This window comes from Meleagris gallopavo, chromosome 6, assembly GCF_905368555.1.
Source record: "Meleagris gallopavo chromosome 6, MGAL_WU_HG_1.1, whole genome shotgun sequence".
Taxonomy (NCBI): domain Eukaryota; kingdom Metazoa; phylum Chordata; class Aves; order Galliformes; family Phasianidae; genus Meleagris; species Meleagris gallopavo.
In genome coordinates, this window is record NC_139409.1 from 5,645,371 (window position 1) to 5,664,803 (window position 19,433).

The following is a 19,433-nucleotide window of genomic DNA, read 5'->3' on the forward strand; positions in this document are numbered from 1 at the left end:
AGGCATATCCGAATTGTGAAGCAGGCTGATTGTCCTTGGCCAGGCTCACATCAGGTGCCGATTGCCCTAGTGACTTTCAAGCCAGCAATGATTCATGCAACTCCATTGGCTTTGACGTTGCCTCAATTTATACAGTTTATATGCCCTCTTTTAAGAGGGCAGAATCCAAGATTCAGTGGGACCCTAAAATGTACCCAATGCTTCTAAGTCTGAATGAGTGTTAGAGATGGAATCCATCTTCCCTGGCCTGAGACCTGTGTGATACAGGCACTATGGAGTCCTGCTTCTTGATGGTTCGAGCTTGCTAAGGTATAAAGAAGTTCCTACTCCAGCTTCACAAGACTTAATTGCCATGTTCCTCACTTCTATTAAAAGCCTCTGTTCTACCCCTATAATTGCATCATGTATCATGTTCCTATACGTGATTTTAAATGACTGAGCATCAACTGATGGATATACTTTACTTTAAAGGAGAAGCAATTCATTAGTTATGAAGAACATACATACTCAACACTGTGTTTTGGAAAGTCATCACAATGATGATACCATCATTTCCAGATATGCTAATTTAATATACTCAATTATGTATTTTGTGGTTTCTTTTCAGGCCACATTTAAAGGTTGGATGGATATTATGTATGCAGCAGTGGATTCACGAGAGGTAGGTCACAACAGTGAAAGAGATTATTTCCTTTTCCATTGACATTTGCCACATTCAGGATGTTTAACAACAGCAGCAAAAATACATGCAGGCTGCCAGTCCCTGTTTTACTCTGCTTGAGCCTATTGCAGACCTTCATTTTTTGCAGGTGGTACTGAAGTCTCATGACCCTGAAATTAAATCAAATGCAGCCCACAGATTTATTCAATTAATTCATCTGTTTGTTCTGGAAAACTCCCAGCACAGAGAGGCATCTCCAGAGTGAGGCTGAGTCTACCAAAAACCTAAATTGTCTCTTCTGTTTCTTCCACTCTCCCCATTGACTGCTGTATTTGCCATGAATTGAATTTTTAATTACAGGAACCTCTTGAGAAGCACTGGGATTTTTAAGTTTTGGTATTTATTTTTATTGGAAGGAGGCATTGTCTCCTTTCCCTTTTTGAATTAATTTAAGGCACAAGATTACACTTACTGATAAATGTTGAGATAAGCACTCATGAATGAGATTTAGTCAGGTTGAATTGACCAACAGGGACTCAAGGCTTGAACGGAAGGACAAATGTTGAAAAAACTTCATGGCATCAACAGAGGATCACTTTTGCGTGATGTTGATTTACGCACAAAAAAGATTTGGAAAGCCAGAGCCACCCATAGTGCCACTGGGCTCCTTTGAAACACCCTGATTTTTTCCTTTCTCAGTTCTATCTGAGATGGATAAGCTGATGATAACCCAGAACTCTGTGGATTTCTGACTCCAGGATTGTGCTACAGGTTTTTCGGATACGGTTCTTCCTTGGAAAAATTCTTTCTGATGTCAGTACTGTTATCAAAATAGCTTGCATACTGAAGTCTCTATTAAGAAAATATAATTCTAAACGCATTCACTCTAAATCCAGTGTTTTTCAGTAGCATCTAATTTTACTGTGATCCTACTTTTGTTTCTTTCCAAGTGCTATTAGTTCATATAAGATGAGGGATAACCAGAACACGGATTCTTTTCCCCTTCTGCGTTCAAACTGAGAACATTTTATAGGATTTATTCTGAAGTTGCACTCTTTGAGGCAGAGTGATTGCTGTTGACAGTATTATAAAATACAGCTGAATTAAACATGCCATTTCAGATACCAGAGATTGTGAAGCGCTGAGTCTGGTAGTGGGAGTTGCATTGTTTTTCCTCTTTCATAATCTTTTTTGTTGATGGATAGTTTTCTTTGGACTGCATTAATATTTTGATTTGTGCAGATCTGGTGTCATTTTCATGTTTTCTCTTTTCCCTCTGCAGTGCGAGGAGCAGCCTGAATGGGAATGTAATTTATACATGTACCTGTACTTTGTGATTTTCATCATCTTCGGGTCTTTCTTCACACTGAACCTCTTCATTGGTGTCATCATTGACAATTTCAACCAACAGAAGAAAAAGATAAGTATTGAATATGCTGCACATCATCTTGTGATCACTGCTGAGACAAGGCCAAGAGATCGATTTATAAGCAGCAGCTTTGCCACATTATCCACAAGATTATGAGAGAATTCAGTGAGAATTCTACAAAATCAGAGCTGTAGCAGCCCCTCATCTCCCCACAGCAGAAGAAAATACAGCCCTGGATTTTGGATGGATGCATTGGAGCTCTTTTCATTGGAAATAACAGTATTTTTCTCATCCTATACTTAGGTGGCCAGGACATCTTTATGACAGAAGAACAGAAAAAGTATTATAACGCAATGAAAAAGTTGGGATCTAAGAAACCTCAAAAGCCAATCCCAAGACCACTGGTAAGAATGGCATAATTCAGTTGAATAATGTGTAATAGATAGAGATTTATTTAATAGAATAAATGCTATCCCACTTCCCTGATGAAAGCCACTTTTCTTCTACATATTATGATTTTGGACAGTATTTGCAATCCTACTTTCCTGCAATCCGAATTTCCACTGTTCTGCTGTATTGACTAAAAATCCAATTTACATATGCAGTCGTTCCAGTGACCACGTCTGCACTGAATGAATTCATGGCCTCAATCCACTGTCTTCTTTCAGTAGTTTCAAGAATCACTAGGTGTAAATGGGTTTGAAAACTCTATCATCCAACTGTCCATCATCATCTTCTTGTTTCTGAAGTGCTGGTATATAGTCTATTTTCCACTGCTTCCTGATGAATCACAAAATCATGTCATCATTTTGACATGGTCCAAATCTCCTAACTAACAATTCTTTTCTTTCCTCCAGAACAAATACCAAGGTTTTATTTTTGATGTTGTCTCAAAACAAGCCTTTGATGTCTCCATCATGATTCTCATCTGCCTTAACATGGTTACCATGATGGTAGAAACAGATGATCAAAGTCAGGAAAAAGTGAACATCCTCCACAAAATCAACATGCTTTTTGTTGCCATCTTCACTGGGGAGTGCATCTTCAAAATGCTGGCACTACGACACTACTACTTCACCAATGGTTGGAACATCTTTGACTTTGTCGTCGTGATTCTGTCTATTGTAGGTAGGTGAATCTGAATGGCAGAGAAGCACTTAAACACACTTAAACTTAAAAGGTGCATGTAAACTTAATTAGACAGAGTTGAAAGATTTGTGGGGAAAAAAAAAACACTCAGAGAACTGGATTCTAAGTGATTTTTAATATTTAAATACACTCAAACACTCTGACAGCAGTGATGAAGATAACAGATGTCGTTGTATAGTACTGATTTCAAGGGCATGAACATAAAACATGGTCCAGAACCAGCAGCATACACTTCAGCCATGTGCTGGATAACAGTCTAAGTCAGAGAAGTAAAAAAGCCACATGAAAAGAGCACATGCAAGCTGCTCTTATTTTGATATTCACTTTTTATTACATAAGTATGAAAAAGTTCTTCAGGTCAGCTGTGGGTAGATGCAGTGAATTTGACTGCTCTCAGCTCTGTGAATCACTGGGAGCATCACTGTCACACAGCTGTTATCAGAGCCTTCATGCTGTGGGCATGTCCATGGCAGCCAGTTAAGCAGAGTCATTGTGTTGGCCATAGCTGTGTCCCATGATCAACTGGGTTGTTTCAGTGTCAGAGGAGTTGGGCCATGCCAAAAAAGCCTCTCCCAAGTAGGGGATGAGGTGGCATGAGCTGGCCATGTCTCACTGCATCTGGAGACTGCTGACAGTAGACAATCTGGCCAAAGCTGCTCTGTTTCTGCAGGGAAGAGAGTTTAGCCACAGGAATGCAGGCTTATTTTTTGCTAGAGTAGCCTTAGCTCTTAGTTCTTTCCCAGCTCATCAGGGAGACTAGAAAAACTAATGAGCAAGCAACTAAGCCAATGTTCAGTAGGAATTTGCACCATTTTGGTTATTGCTCATGAAAACAGACCCAGCACACAGTGTTGAATCACAGAACTTGTTGACTTGCTAATGTTTTGCTAACAAAAATATTTTCAAATCGGAAAACTCTTGACCAGCTGTACTCCAGATAAATGGCTCATGACCAAAAGCTGCAGATAGTTGTGTCCTGTATGACCTGATTCTGGTTTCTCATTCCCAATAGATGACTTTTCCCTTTATAAAACTGTAACTACCATTGACACCTTTGCTCAGAGTCTCAACAAAATTTGCATGGATTAAGTGACCGTGAAAATGCTAACAATAATGCCATTCCCTTTATCTTAGGTCTTCCAGTTTGCAGAACTTTTCATTGATTTTTTTCCATAATCCTCATTGATTTCTTTAAAGGGAATCAGGGATTATTTCCAAGGCAATAACTTGCTGTTTGTCTTTTCTTTTCAAGGCACCGTACTTTCTGACATCATTCAGAAATACTTTTTCTCTCCCACACTCTTCAGAGTCATTCGCTTGGCTCGAATTGGCCGGATCCTAAGACTCATCCGGGGAGCCAAAGGAATTCGAACTCTCCTTTTTGCCTTAATGATGTCCCTACCTGCTCTGTTCAACATTGGCCTCCTGCTTTTTCTGGTCATGTTCATTTATGCCATTTTTGGCATGGCTAACTTTGCCTATGTTAAGAAGGAGTATGGGATTGATGACATGTTCAACTTCCAAACTTTTGCTAACAGCATGCTCTGTCTCTTCCAAATCACAACGTCAGCTGGCTGGGATGGTCTTCTCAATCCTATTTTGAACACTGGACCACCATATTGCGACCCAAACCTTCCAAATGCAAATGGTTCAAAGGGAGACTGTGGAAGTCCTGCTGTAGGGATTTTATTCTTTGTTACTTATATCATTATATCATTTCTCATTGTTGTAAACATGTATATAGCCATTATTTTAGAGAACTTCAGTGTAGCCACTGAGGAAAGTACAGAGCCTCTAAGTGAGGATGATTTTGATATGTTCTATGAAATCTGGGAGAAGTTTGACCCTGAAGCCACTCAGTTTATTGAGTATTCTGCACTTTCAGACTTTGCAGATGCACTGTCAGAACCTTTGCGCATAGCAAAACCAAACAAAATCAAACTCATAGCAATGGACCTGCCCATGGTCAGTGGAGACAGGATCCATTGCTTGGATATTTTGTTTGCTTTTACAAAAAGGGTGCTAGGAGAATCTGGGGAGATGGATGCCCTTAAAATACAAATGGAAGAAAAGTTCATGGCGGCGAATCCATCCAAGATCTCTTACGAACCAATAACAACAACTCTCAGACGGAAACAAGAAGAGGTCTCAGCCATCGTCATCCAGCGCGCCTACAGGAGACATTTGTTTCGGCGCTCAATGAAGCAGGCGTCTTACTTGTACCGACACAGAACTTTTGATGGCAGCATCCTCGAGGACGATGCACCCGAGAAGGAGGGTCTCATTGCATTCATGATGAATGAAAACTACGGCAGGCCAATAGACAAATCAGAAACCCTGTCCTCCACGTCCTTCCCTCCGTCCTACGACAGCGTTACCAGAGGTACAAGCGAGAATCTCCAGCTGAAGTTGACAGACTCGAGCAAAAGTGATGAGGCCATAGATTGTTTGCTCTCACCAGACAGAGATAAAGAATCAATTGTTTAAATGTCTGTTTAGAATGCTTTAAAATATTGTTTACAGAATGTAATGCTGTAACTACACAACGATTGAAGCAGCCTTTTTATTAAACATTAGTTGCGAAAGAAACAGTGGAGTTTTTACCCTTAACTACAGGAGTCTAATAAGTCATATAACCTTTGACCCTGCTCTTTTTGACTTGGCTCAATATTTATATTTATATATGCACAGGAAGAATCTTGGCAGGGTCATGGCTGTTATATCAATGGTGTGAATAGGAATATGCTAGACTGTAAAACAGTAAACACAGTGTATATCTATCCACAGATAAAGCCTGGCTGTATACATTCATTTAAGGTCTTACTCATATTAGTGTGTTTACTTATGGCAATGTATGACCTTGCATTCTAAAAAGAAAAAAAATATATCACAGCTGCTGTAGCAAAATGTAACACTTACTGTATATGTTGTGAATGGTCTTTCATAAATTTATTATATTTGATATTTTTTTACTTAAAAAAGTCTCTTTTTCCATGGAGATTAATGATCCTTACACTCTTCATGATGAACTCTGAGTCAAGGTAGTAGGAACTTGCAGGATCCCGGTTGTTTGAAGAGGAAAGTTGTTGCAAAGTAAACCATCCAGTTAGCAACATTTAACTGTTTATTACACTCAGCCCTCCCTGCTGGGACTTGCAACTGCTCATCAGCAGGAACAGAAAAAGAAAGAAAAAAAAAGAAAAAAAAAAAAAAACAGAGAAGGAAATGATGACAAAAATCATAAGAGAAATTGCTTGTTTTATCCTTCAGGAACCCAGAGAGTAATGGATTCTGTTTGTAAACCTGTTAATAAAAGCACTAATTTTTTAGTTTGTTTCAAGAATCTGCTTTGAATACTGCAATCAGACTTGCCATAGAAGTAGTGCATCACTTGTGTGTAGTGCTCAAGGCACCGTCTATGCTGGCAGAGTTAAGAGCATGGGATAGGCTATGTTTTCCCAGGAACACTAAGCTAAGCAGCCTTTTTGGAAACTCTGTGCATCAATATTACTCCAAAAATAGTATTATTAATCATAACAACACTGATTGGGTCACGAGGAATGGCTGCAGCAGTGTGTTCAAGAAGGTTGGAGGGGAATCGCCCCTGGATCTGTATGTAACCTCTAAGGTTTTGAATCCTTTCTTCTCAGCGTTCATCTTTCATTTTATCAGATGGTACAGATAGATGACTGGGGAAGGACAAGAAATACAGGAACCAATGATAAGAGTCCACTAGGAAATAGAAACATCCTCATTCCTGCAGGCAAAGGAATATTTACAGCTGATGCATCCATCAGCTTCAGGCCAAAGAAATGACAACAGAATGGAAGGTGGATGTGTGGCTGTAGAAAAGTATTAGAGGTTTTATGTGCTAACATAGCTTATTATTTATTATTAAACTTTCAGCTGTGGTAGAATATGAGAAAGTATCTATGGAATATAGAGACAATTCTGTCACTGCAGACAGGTTCTTTCTTTTTCACCTTCAGACTGATTGTACTTGGTTTGGTTGAACTTTGTGAAAAATCTTGAGATTTCTGTAATGAGCCATTGCACTTTAAGGAAGAGTAATTGTGCTTTTCACCTTGGAAAAGCAAAGATATCAAGAATGTATTTAAGGTGTATTGTGATTGACATTTAGTTACATCCCAGGTTGTAAAGGTGTCAAAATCCACATGGGGTTGGCAACAAGAATTAAAGCAACATGTTACAGCAAATTTTGTCTATGGCCATTGTTATCTGTCCTCTAAACAAGTCAAAATGTGTAAAGACAACGTGTCAAGAGGATGACTGTGTATCTGTAAATATGGGCTAATTATTCTCTCCATTCATTGAGAGGTGTCTCAGGCATTCATTTGACAGTGGGCTATTGGATAATGCAGAGGATTTGCCAGCAGGATTCCTGGGGTCTATTCCTGATTCTTGCTACACGATTTTTAGGCAAATAATTGAACCTATCTGTGCCTCAGTTTACCCATCTGTAAAATGGGGGTAATAATACTTACCTACCTCACAGGGGTGTTGTCAGACTTTCTGGTTGCAAAGTGCTATAAGGGAATGAAACGTATTCTATAAGTATTATAATAATCATGCTCTCTTGCCCTTTTAACCCCATGTCTATGGTGTATAACATAGGGCTGTTCCTCTGGAGATTTTGTTGCCTTTAAATCTTGTATGTAATTAGATTCTAACCTAAGGGAACTACTCTTCGTTCCTTAAAGTGAAAACACTCTTTATTCTTTCCTCCCTCCTCACCATCCCTTCCCCTCACCCCCCTCCGCCCCCAAAAAAGAAAATTGCTCAAGGCTTCTCAAATTAGAGAAACTTTATACAGATTCCCTGTGTATTTATGCTGTAATCTTATTCTGACTGTACATATCACCCAGAAAGAGTATGCGATTTTTATATTTATATGCATACACACACACACACATATACCCATACATATATAAGTATATTGTGAGTTTATAGAGTGACTGACACTCAGAGGACATGACTTACTGATTAAAATGTTTTGTTCTCAGTGGGATTTATTGATCTTTAGAAATGAGCTGCTGCCTATAATGAAACTGTTTAATTAGGAAATAGTACATGCATTACCTGCTGAACAAGCATTTATTGGCTGACAACTGGTAAAATTATTTTCCTTTCAAAGCCTCAGAATGAAAAAAAAAAAGAAGGAAAAAAGCTAAGAATTAAGAGGATTTCTTACCTGATTTTTATCATTCAATATATAATATTCAAAACAAACAACAAAAAAGTCAACCTGCACATAGCAATGCTGTGTTGGTCACTGTTTTACAAATATTTTAAGTATTTGCAACTTATATTCAACTTATATTCTTAATAAGAGTGTGGCCCTGTGATGAATGGGATGCAATGCAAAGATAAGCTGGCAACTGGTCATACTAGAGAAGAGCTCTTCCTTGGGTCATTTCACTCATGCGTTGAACATTTCATTACCATTGCTGTGAGACTCTGTAGTATTACTGCAATATAACTGGTTCTGGTTTTTACCCAAAATCTGTTAAAAAATAATTGTCGATTCAAAAAATATATATGAAATTAGGTCTTAACTGTAGGTGTTTACAGTGCGACTTTATTAGAAAAAAATGAATTGTAAATTATTTTCAAAAGCTTTGTAACAGGAAGATTGCTTTTCCATTGGGTTTTCAATTTTGTTGAACATTTATTTAAAGCTGAAGAGAGAATGGTATCTTTGTATGGTATGCAGAACTCCCCTCCAAAACTTCAGATAGCCTCACTTGCAGGTTTTTATTAATGGAGATGCCAATTTGTACTCAGCATTGATATGTCCTCCCAGTACAGTGACTTAGTTAAAGACACTGACTTAATAGTTGGCCCACACTGTCTATAAGCATGAGTGCTACCATTTTTATGTTGATTTGTTCAATAAAGGCTACCACGTGAATCACTCAAGCTACGAAAAGAGCAAGGAAAATATCAGCCAATATCATAGGACATATTCAGCTGTTTGTACCTGGAAAAAAAAAATCAAGTTTATTATGTTTCTTTGTTAAATAAATAAGGATAACAAATATTTTCTGTGTCAATTATTTTTTGTTATTTTATTTATGTGACTTCTCTTGCACCTTCAGCACCTCTGTTTGAGAAATGCATGGTGACTTTTGTTGTCAGTGAATACCTCTCCAGTTCCTCTTGCACTGTAAGGCTACTACAGGGTGTTAAAGGTTTGAGCCAAAGCTCGTTGATATTCATGGAGAATTTTGGGGTAAGAAAATAATCAATTTACTTAACGGTAGTATTGATTTATGTCTACTTTAGTTACACAGATTTGGCCTTTGTTTGTTATTATTGTATTGGTTATATACTAAAATGGCCACTAAACAAAGGGCAACATCCTTCCCAAATCTTGACTTCCTCAGACCGGGGAGGAACTTCAAGGGGGACAAGTGACCACCCTTGGAGCTCTTCCCTTAGCTCTTATAATCATAGAGTCACAGAATCATTATGTTAGAAAAAATCACTGAGATCCCCAAGTCCAATCTCAACCCATCCCACCATGCCCACTGCCCATGTCCTCAGTGCCACATCTCCACAGTTCTGGAACACATTTGGGGTGATCCCAGCACATCTCTGGGCAGCCTGTGTCAGTGCATTACTACTCATTCTGAGGAGAAATTTTTCCAACTTGAAATTTCCAACACGAAATGTTCCATCCTGAAGATATCCAAACTGTGATCTTTTCAGCACTGAGGGAATCAACTTAGTTACCCTGTTTCAATGATCTGAATTCTGTTTAATCAGGGAAAGTTTTGCAATCACATAAAAGCAGAAGAAAACTGAGCTGGTTTAAACTGAAGTGAAAGAGTCCAATCAGTCCCCTGAATTAATTTAATATAATCAGTTTATAGCAATGGGACAGAGTGATCTGTGGGAAAGGCTTTTGGTTCTGTTAAGTAAACATTTAAGAGAATGTGTCATGTAATAATATCACTTCTGAGTAATTGTGTATAGAATAAATCCGGTTGAAATTTTTTCAGCAATGTACTTTTGGTTGGAAGGAGCCGTTTATTGAAATAAAAACTTTCCACAGAGACACGTCAGGTTGACAAGGAAATTCCTTGTTATAATTTGTCATCAGAGTTCCCACTGAAAGAACATTCAGAGTATAATCCCTACTGTGATGATTTCCATTGGTAGATTGTTACCAGAACCACTTACCTTCTCTTCTGTGCTCCCATCATTGTGCTAGGGGCTGGTTTAGGTTATGGGACTCTCCTCCTTTTCATGCAGGACTTGGGGAAATTTCTAAGGGGTTCAGATGTTTCCTTTTTTAAGATGAAATTTTAAAAAAACATTCACCTTTTTTTTTTTTTTTTTTTACCAAAGTGATTCCTTATTTTTCAAACCTAACAAGGAACATAGAGGACAGGCTCCACACTTTCTTCCAATATTTACAGTGTTAAATTTGTTATTTTTTTCTTCCTTCCTTCCTTCCTTCCTTCCTTCCTTCCTTCCTTCCTTCCTTCCTTCCTTCCTTCCTTCCTTCCTTCCTTCCTTCCTTCCTTCCTTCCTTTTTAATTTAGTGTGTGTGTATGGTTGTTTTTGTTGCTGTTATTTTTAATAAAGTTGTGTTGTCATATTCTCAGGTCTACTAAATCAAACCTGTTTGAAATCTGTGAGATCAGAGTCAGAGACTGCCATCTTCAGATTCACGCTGTGATTTTGCAGTGGTGTCTGCAAAATTCCTTTTTATTTTTGATGCAAGTCAGCTCATAAGTATTAGGACCACTTTGGAAATAAGTGTGTTTGGATAGACAGAGCAGTGGGAGCAGGAAGGAAGGAAGGAAAGGAGGGAGGGAGGAAAAGGAAAAGGAAAAGGAAAAGGGGAAAGGGAAGGGAAGGGAAGCGGAAGGGGAAGGGGAAGAGGAAGAAAAAGAAAAAGAAGAAGAAGAAAAAGAAAAAAAGAAAAAGAAAAAGAAAAAAAAGAAAAAAAAAACATTAAGTTGTAAATGATATGGCTGCTTGTGCATGTCACTTCTTCCAGCTAGCGGTGAAAGACAGGCCTCACTGGGTGAAGAACAAACATGGAAATCCTTCTGAATGTTTACATATTGCAAAGAAATAGCACCCATGTCAAAGGGAAAGCATGTGAAAGCAAATAGGTCAAGGGGAATAGCTATTGGCAGCAAGCAAAAAAATGCTTCAGAGTCAAACGTCACTGATAACCCCGTGAGGACTGGAGGTGTTGGACTGTGGCAAAGGCACGGTTTTGTCAGCACCTCCACACGAGCTATTTTAGCAATCTGACAAGCCTTTGAGCGACTCCTGGGCTGTGCTCTCATGCTACAGCAAAGTTTCAGAGGCAGCTTCCAGGGCTGGCTGGATCTCTGTGGTCACCCTGGTTGTTGGTGGGCCGTGAGGCTGTGCAAGCCCATGGCATTAAATGGTCTTTGTGTCTTGAAAATTAACAGTACTGAGTGCCACACAGTAGAGAGCCAGTACTCAAATGTCACTGGAATGCCTTAAAATGTGAGATTTTTACTTAAAAGGAGAATTTTTGGGTTTTTATTCACCAAAACTTCAAGGATATATGCTATGTCCAGTCCTGGGCCACCCAGTACAAGAGAGATGGACATTCTGGAAGGAGTCCAACATGGGGTCACTGGGATGATCAGCAGACTGGAACCCTTCTCCTGTGAGTAGAAGCTGAGAGAGCTGGGACTGTTCCATCTGGAGAAGAGGAGGCTCAGAGACATCTCATCAATGTCCATAAACACCTGAAGGGAGAGTGCGAGGAGGACAGGACAGAGCCAGGCTGCTGTCAGTGGTGCCCAGTGCCAGGAGAGACAGTGGGCACAAACTGCAGCACAGGAGGTTCCCCTGAACACCGGGCAGCTTTGCAGGTGATGCACCCTGGCACAAGGACCCAGAAGCCATGTGCTCTCGTCCTTGGAGATGTGCAGGAACTGCCAGGATGTGGGGCTGGGCACCCTGCTCTGGGTGGCTCTGGTGGGGCAGCATGGGACCAGAGGCACCCAGAGCTCTTGCCAGCCTCAGCCAGTCAGCGATTCTCTGGCCATGTTTTCAAGCTTTCTGCTTGTCTACCAACTACACTAGGAAAAAAATTAAGGACTTTAAGGCAAAAAGAGCAAAGATCGAGCAAGTAAGGATAAAATCATGCAAAGTGGCCCTTCAAGGAGTTAAAATTCTGCCCTCTGCTAAAAGGTGATTTGAAGTCCATACCTCTGTTTTCAAAAGTCAGTGTGTTCTGTTAAATCCTAGTCACACTAAAGCCTAAGGGAATTGAGCAATTACCCTTAAGGGAGCCAGGTTTCTAACCCTTTTTCTTTTTTTTTTTTTCCCCAAAAGGTTGTTTAAGTTTCTCACATTTGTCTTAATTCTTGAACTCTTCAAACCTGCAGACCAAGCACAAAGGAAATAATTTTCATTTTTAGCTCAGGGACAAGCTGTGCAGGTGAAGAGAATTCGTCCAGAAGACACAAACCTGGAATGATGGGTCTCAATGTGACATAGGACAATCCAGCCCTTGGTGAGTCACACCCTGGATGTCCCCACCTGGTGCCATTGGGTCCAGGCAGTGTGAAGGTGATCTGCATGTGCTCCTGTGATGGGATTCACCTCCCAGAAAGTGTAATAAAGTACTGAAGATTCAGTGAGTCAAAAGATAAAGGTAAGAAGGCACAGAAAATAAAATCCTTAACATTCATTATTCTGGTTATAAAACTCGAGGTTGAGTTGGGGGCCTGCATTTAAGTCTTCTTTCTGCTCATTATCAGAGGAAATCCCCTTTGAAACCCTGTAATATTCAGCATTAACTGCTGTTTCCCTTTTTTACAATTTTAAGCCACGTAGTTTCTCTACTTTCCAAAGAACAGAACACAACAAAAAGATGGATGTTGGTAGAGGGTAAGAAAGAAAAAAAAAAAAAAAAGATTTATTTTTTGCAAGGGGAAGCCCATCAGGTGTGACTGGCCAACCAGCCAAGCAGGAGTCAAGTGTGAGCTGTTAGGATAAAGCCCCAATCTGGCACTCATTGCCCACCCGTGCTTTTGCCCTCCACCTTGAGAAGATCTTGCATTTCACAGGTGTGCTGGGAACAATAAGCCATGAACGTCACAGAGCTTATTTTTGGGTAGGGTCTTAAGGACCTCACAGCTTCTTCAGGGTCCAGAGCATGAACTCACCACCCAGCAGCTGTGATCTCTTCACACCTCAGACTCTGTGGGAAGATCAGCCCAAAGATTAGTCAGCCTTCACATTCTTGGAGTGTTTAGCATTGAAACACTTTAGGGCATTGACAAGGGGAAGGTGAAGGGCTACCCAGGCTCCAGAAAGTGGTAAACATGGCCCCTGTCCAAATCTAACAGGGGTAGTAGGGCTTTATAAGGTTAGACATGACACAGGGAGTGAGGGATGACGTGTTGGCTTACACCTCTCAAGTCAGTTCAGTGTTGCAGTGTGTATTGGGAAGGGTGGACCAAGCACATCCGTTGACACTCGAAGCAAGTTTTCCTGTTTAGTTTCCTCTTCAAGAAATTTATTTCACATGCTCAGATCTGGAGATGAGAAAAACAAGATTTGTAGTAAAACCATATTATCACCTCCATGAAGGCAACCGGAGTGTATCTTTCTGAGGGATTTGTCTTGGAGAAAACTCCGAATAAAGTCAATGGGGACTCTCCAAGGGAAAAAAAAATGAGATTAAAACTTGATCCTGTAGGAATCTTTCTATCTGATGATGTTTGTAATTAACAATCTGGGCTTTTGTAATCCTCTCCATTCCTAGTGTAGGTAGCTGAGTGTTGTATGTATCACAGTTCTGGTCTCAGAGCTGCATCCAAATCCCCGAAGCCTGAAGCTTAAGGTCCTTACCCAGCTCTAATTTGAGAGCTTTGACTCTCACACCAGCTGACTGCATGGATTAAATGCATGTAAATACCTTCATAGTGACTAGAGAAACATACTCGTGACACTATCCTAAATTGGAATGCTCTCTCTCCAGGGATGTCAGTTTGATGTTATCGCCTACTCAGCAAGTAAGTCCCTTTATTGAAGGAGGAAGACCTCATGCTCTCCATGATGCCCACTCATAACAAGCTTCTTTTTCCTCTAAGTCTGCATTTTGCTCTGCTTTGCCATCATTAAAGTTGGCTTTTTAAATGCCAGGGCTCAAAGATGCAGTTATTAACGCTTCGATATCATCTCTCTTTCAGCTCAGCCTGCTGTGAGTCACTCTGATATTTGCACCTTGCTGCTCCTTCTCATTGGTCTACAAAGGAGTGAGGATGAGAGGTTCCATAACAAACACTCATCTCCCTCCTGAGCTAATGGGGTCAGACAGGTCTGCCTGCAAGATACAGATTTCCTTAAGGGCATCGTAAAGAGAAGAGTCATGAGAAGATGGACCTTTCAATATGACTCCAAAGTTCGTTAGATTATAGCACTTGCTCTACACCTGTGCACAAGGCAATGCCTCACATCCAGCATGAAACACAGGATTCATTCCCTTACCCCTCCAAAATGGTTGAGGCTCTTTATATGTGCTCCAACTGCTAGTTTTCTGTTTGTAGAGATATAAATTATTCCCAAAGAACATTTATTTTTACTATTATTATCATCATAATCATTTACTTTGGCCTCTTGCCCAGAGGATATGTAGAATGGCAGGTCTAACTTTCCAACCTGCTTAACTGGAGCAGTCTGAGCCCTGACAACATGTGTGGGAGGTGCAAACAGACCAGATGAGAAGTCTGGGAGTTCTTTCACTGTTGACAATTCACAGTAGCATGCTAGACCAAAACCAATGTCTCAAGGCCTGCCAAGAGGAAAAACAGCTTTTGGGAAGAGAAACATATTTAAAAAAATGGACAGCTGATGATGGGAGAGAATCAGTGAGAGAAGGAAAGAGGTATGAGGGTATAGGTGTTTTTGTGTGTGTGGTATGGATGGGGACATCCCCAAAACAGACATTTTGACCTCCTTCAGTATTGATTTTATCAATACTACAAATATGTTTATTAAGGGAATCTTTGGCTGCAGGCATCATGCTGAAATTTCATGCTCAAATACTGGACTCTGCAGTTTTCTCTTTGAATATGCTGCTTCTTTAACAGCTGCAACCACTACCGGAAAATACCCAAGGAGCAAGACAATAACTCTATGGTCCAGACAAAGCTATGCCAGCACTGAGGTCTGTGCCTGATAGTGTGTTGTTTAACAGTGAAGGAACAATCTCTTTGACACACAGCTCATACACCTGGGGAGCAACCCAGGGAGTTCCCCAGCCAGGCTGCTGCTCCATCTGTTCAGCTCTGATGAAAATCTTTTCTGATTTGTTGAGTCATCAAAAAATACGTGGTATATTCTGCTTTGAAAGCTTTCCCTGGCAGGGCCCTAGAAACAGGGAACTTTAGGGATGTTTGAGAACTGTGTTTCTCCATTCTGAACTCCTGAGGACATCTGTCTGAGCCAAAGGAAGCTCTTCATTTTTAGAGGATGGAGGAGGAAGGCTATGTTATACTCTAAAACTGAGTGCAATGAACCCAAAACCGCAAAAGGGCTCAGTTAAACTCACATTACAAACTGACCACAAAATCTGATATTGGTGGAGTTCGTATGTCTGCTGGCTTGCAGGAAGATGACCACAAGGAATGCAGAGCATGGTCTGGCTGCTGCAGTCCCCAGTCTCAGGGAGACAACCTGCTGGGTTGGAGACCTGTCCCATATGCCTGGCAGCCCAAGATGTGTTGCCATTATCTTTGTTTCCAGGGAGTGATGGAATAAGACACAGGGCTCCGTGTAGTAGAGTCAACTCATCTTTCTGGTGATAGCAGTGCTGTCACAGGACCCAAAGCCAGAGTGAGACAAATGCATCTGACTCAGCAGTAAATCAGCTTCCCTCCTCCCCCTACGCACAGCATGACTACTGCTGATCCATAAAGGATGCCCTGGGCATCTCTCATAACAGCAGCTGTCCCTCTCTTCAGAGCAGAGAGGCATCTAAGAAGTCTTGGTATGTCTCCTGCCACACTCAGCAGGAAGACTCAAAGTGCACTTCAGGCTAAAAGTGATCTTGCGGCAGGGCCAGAAGGTTCAAGACCCACTCCTCCTTGTCACAGCACATTAAAAATGGGTAATCATTCAGCTGTGCAAAAGTAAAGGCTGCTTTTTTGCAGAGCAAACGTAATCTTTTGCCACAAATCAGCGAAAGAAACAGTGGGCAGGCTCCAGGAGCGAGCTGACACTTGGATTCCATAAAGACCATGAAGACTTCTATGGCAAGACCCAGGTCTCTGGGAGGGGGATATAGGTCAGGAATTTCCCTTCTTTTTGAAAGATGCCCCCTGAGGAGCACTGCCAACTGCTATCCTCTAGCCACAAGGCAAAGGAGATCTGTACCTTGTTGTTCATGGACGTTGTTGGTCACGTTGATGTGCTCTTGGGAAACATCAGTACCCTTCTCCCTTTTCCCTCACCCAGGTCTGTGCAGGGAGCATCTGGTTTACTGTTGGTTGGTAGAGATCTCTGGCAGGGCTTCCCTTGACTTTCAGCAGCAGAAATACAGCCAGAGAATGGCTGTCTTTCAACAGCTGAACTAAATTGCAAATTCAGACATTTTGACCAACTTTACATTAAACATTTTGACTGAATCAAAACTATATGTATGTTTATTAGGAGAATCTTTGGCTGCAGATATCATGCTGAAATATCATGCTCAAATATTGAACTTTGCAGTTTTCTCTCTGCATACATTGTTTCCTTGTCTGCCTTCTGCTTCATTAAGTTTCAGGCTAAAAGAATTTCCTGAAGGTCAAAGAATATAATTTCTTTCAAGCACCACTCCAATTTGAAGATGTACCATGCCATAGAATCGTAGAATCACAGAATCATTTGAGTTGGAAGGGACCTTTTGAGGTCATTTAGACCAACCTCCCTGCAGTGAACAGAGACATCTACAGTTAGAATATCCTGGAGATGAAACTCTCTGTTGGCCTCTGGGGGTTTTGCAGGATCTAAGAGGGCTCCTGCATGGCTTACTGCAGCAGGGAGCAGAGCTCCAAGCTCCTACAGAATGGCACTGCACAGCTTTGGCTGTCCAGACCCAGCCCTGGCCAACATCACACACATTTTTTGCCTTTGCTGATGCTGTGGAGATCAAAGATCATCTAATACATCTTCAAATGACTGGAAATATTTTTATGCGCTATTAGCAACTGAGCTATATCCAACCACATGCAAATATGAAAAGGGGGATTAAAAAGCATCCAGCTGAGAAGCATCAATGTTCATTTACCTGAAGTCTGCTTTCCCTGTTATAACAAATTTTGTCCTCTCTTACCATATTTGTTTCTCCCAGAGCAGCCTAAGCAAGTGACAACAGTTCTAAAGGATTTTGGAAGTGATCATGGTTATAATCTCTTCCATAGCCTTCTTCTAACTACACAGTGATATATTGCCTCTCTGGATATTAGTTGACTGTTAGATCAGTGCAATCATGAGGACTCACATTCTCATTTTTTGTTGCTTTAAAATATTCTTGCATAAGTAACTGGCGGAACCATTTGCAGTTGAATTCAGCTGACAGCATTGCCCTTAAACAGACAGCACATGACTATTTGCTCTTGTACTTGCTATGAGCAAAGCAATGCAGGGTTAAACGGCTCCCAGTAGAACGGTCCAGCTCTGCACTTGCACCTCTCACTGTAAGAATGCTACCTCTCAGCTGCACTCTGCCCTCGTGTTTATGGTCACCTACAAAACATTTACATTGCGACAGCCATTGCTGAAATGTGGTCACTTCTGGGAAGAGAAGCAGCTGCTGTTTGCTGAGGCTTTGTGGTTTGGACAATGGCTGGAGCCCAAGATTTTTTTCTGGTAACAACAGCAGTGGGGTCCACAGCCTTGTGTAGGCATGCCTTTGTAAGATGGATATTACATAGTTAAGGTGCTGGTGGCACCAAAGACATGAGCACAGAGTCCCCCATAAACTGATTTATCTTCTTTCTCAGGCAAATGATGCAGCCCATTCTGACCTGCTGCTGGACAGTGGGCTTAAAACAAGGTGAGGTATGGTGGGCTGTAGCCCTTGGAGATCCCGAATGGGATCCTGAGCAGCCTAATCTGGTTGGTAGCAATCCTACCTGTGGCAAGGTTGGAACTGGATGGGCTTTAAGGACCCTTCCAACTTCATCCATTCAGTGATTCTGTTCTAAGACAATGGCCCTCATACACTATTCAGACCCCCACTCTTTTTCTGTTGTTTTGTGGTGGTTGTTTTTTTTGCTTCAGAAATACTCTCATTTTGGTAGGAATTTAGGAAATGGTTGAGATGAAGTGTGAGTCCATAAGTTCTGGATGTCCCATGGTGTAAGCAATGGGAACGTATCACTGCCTCTCATCTCCCAGTTTGGCTCAGATGCAGGAGGGCACAGCACAACATCTGTTTTGCTAGATTCTAGAAATGAGAAATAAAGCCAGAAATGGGCAGAATGAGGATGAGCTGTAGGTGTCCAACTGATTTTTTTTTCCAGATGTAAAGGATCCAGTTGGACCCTAGAGCAAGTTTGGCTTGTTTCTTGGTAAGGCAACCAAAGGTCATCAGTGATGGCACATGTCTCAAAGCAGACAATAATGGTCCAACTTTTGGTTCCACACAGGAACCCAAAGCCAAACCCTATGTCTGAGAGCGATGTCCCAGTGCTCCATGAGCTCCAGCACTCAGAGCTGTGCCCGTTGCCCTGGGCAGCCCATTCCATGCCCACCACGCTCTTGGGCACAGCCTTCCCCTCACCCCCAGCTGCTCCTCCCCTCATAGCTCCATGCTATTCCCTCAGGCCCCGTTGCTGTGCCTGGCAAGACCAACACATGGGATTTTCTGAAGCAGAGTCAGAGCAAATCTGGGGTTGTTAATATCCTTTCAATACCAAAATGCTAGTCACTGTCTTGGAGCTGTACCCAGCTTCCCACAATAAAAGTCTGCTCCTCTTTTGTGGTGGCATTACGCTGCGCATGCCACAAAGCCAAGTCACAGCACTGCAAAAGGTAATGAGACACCCAATATGCCAAACATGTGGCGAATCACAAAGGAACAAGAAGAAATATTCAATCAATCAGATATTCAACCACACGAACACACTGACCATCCTGGATGCAGTACATCATCTTCCTCCAGCGACAGAGCAGTGCCTGACAACTGTTACGGTCCATCAGTGACAAAAATCCAGCATACCTCCAGCTCTACAGGAG

At 41.3% G+C, this 19,433-nt stretch overlaps 1 protein-coding gene across 4 annotated transcripts in view; it reads left to right on the plus strand.

The window, feature by feature from the left end:
• Nucleotides 1–6,400, plus strand: part of LOC100543777 (sodium channel protein type 5 subunit alpha-like) — a 202,847-nt gene extending 196,447 nt beyond the window's left edge. For all 4 annotated transcript variants that reach the window (XM_085226971.1, XM_085226970.1, XM_085226972.1 and 1 more), the window contains 5 exons: nt 608–661; nt 1,944–2,085; nt 2,334–2,434; nt 2,888–3,158; nt 4,432–6,400. In XM_085226971.1, coding sequence (XP_085083097.1) covers nt 608–661; nt 1,944–2,085; nt 2,334–2,434; nt 2,888–3,158; nt 4,432–5,666 — 1,803 coding nt within the window. In that variant the 3' untranslated portion in view covers nt 5,667–6,400. The remainder of the gene's footprint in view (nt 1–607; nt 662–1,943; nt 2,086–2,333; nt 2,435–2,887; nt 3,159–4,431) is intronic.
• Nucleotides 6,401–19,433: the final 13,033 nt, after the last annotated feature.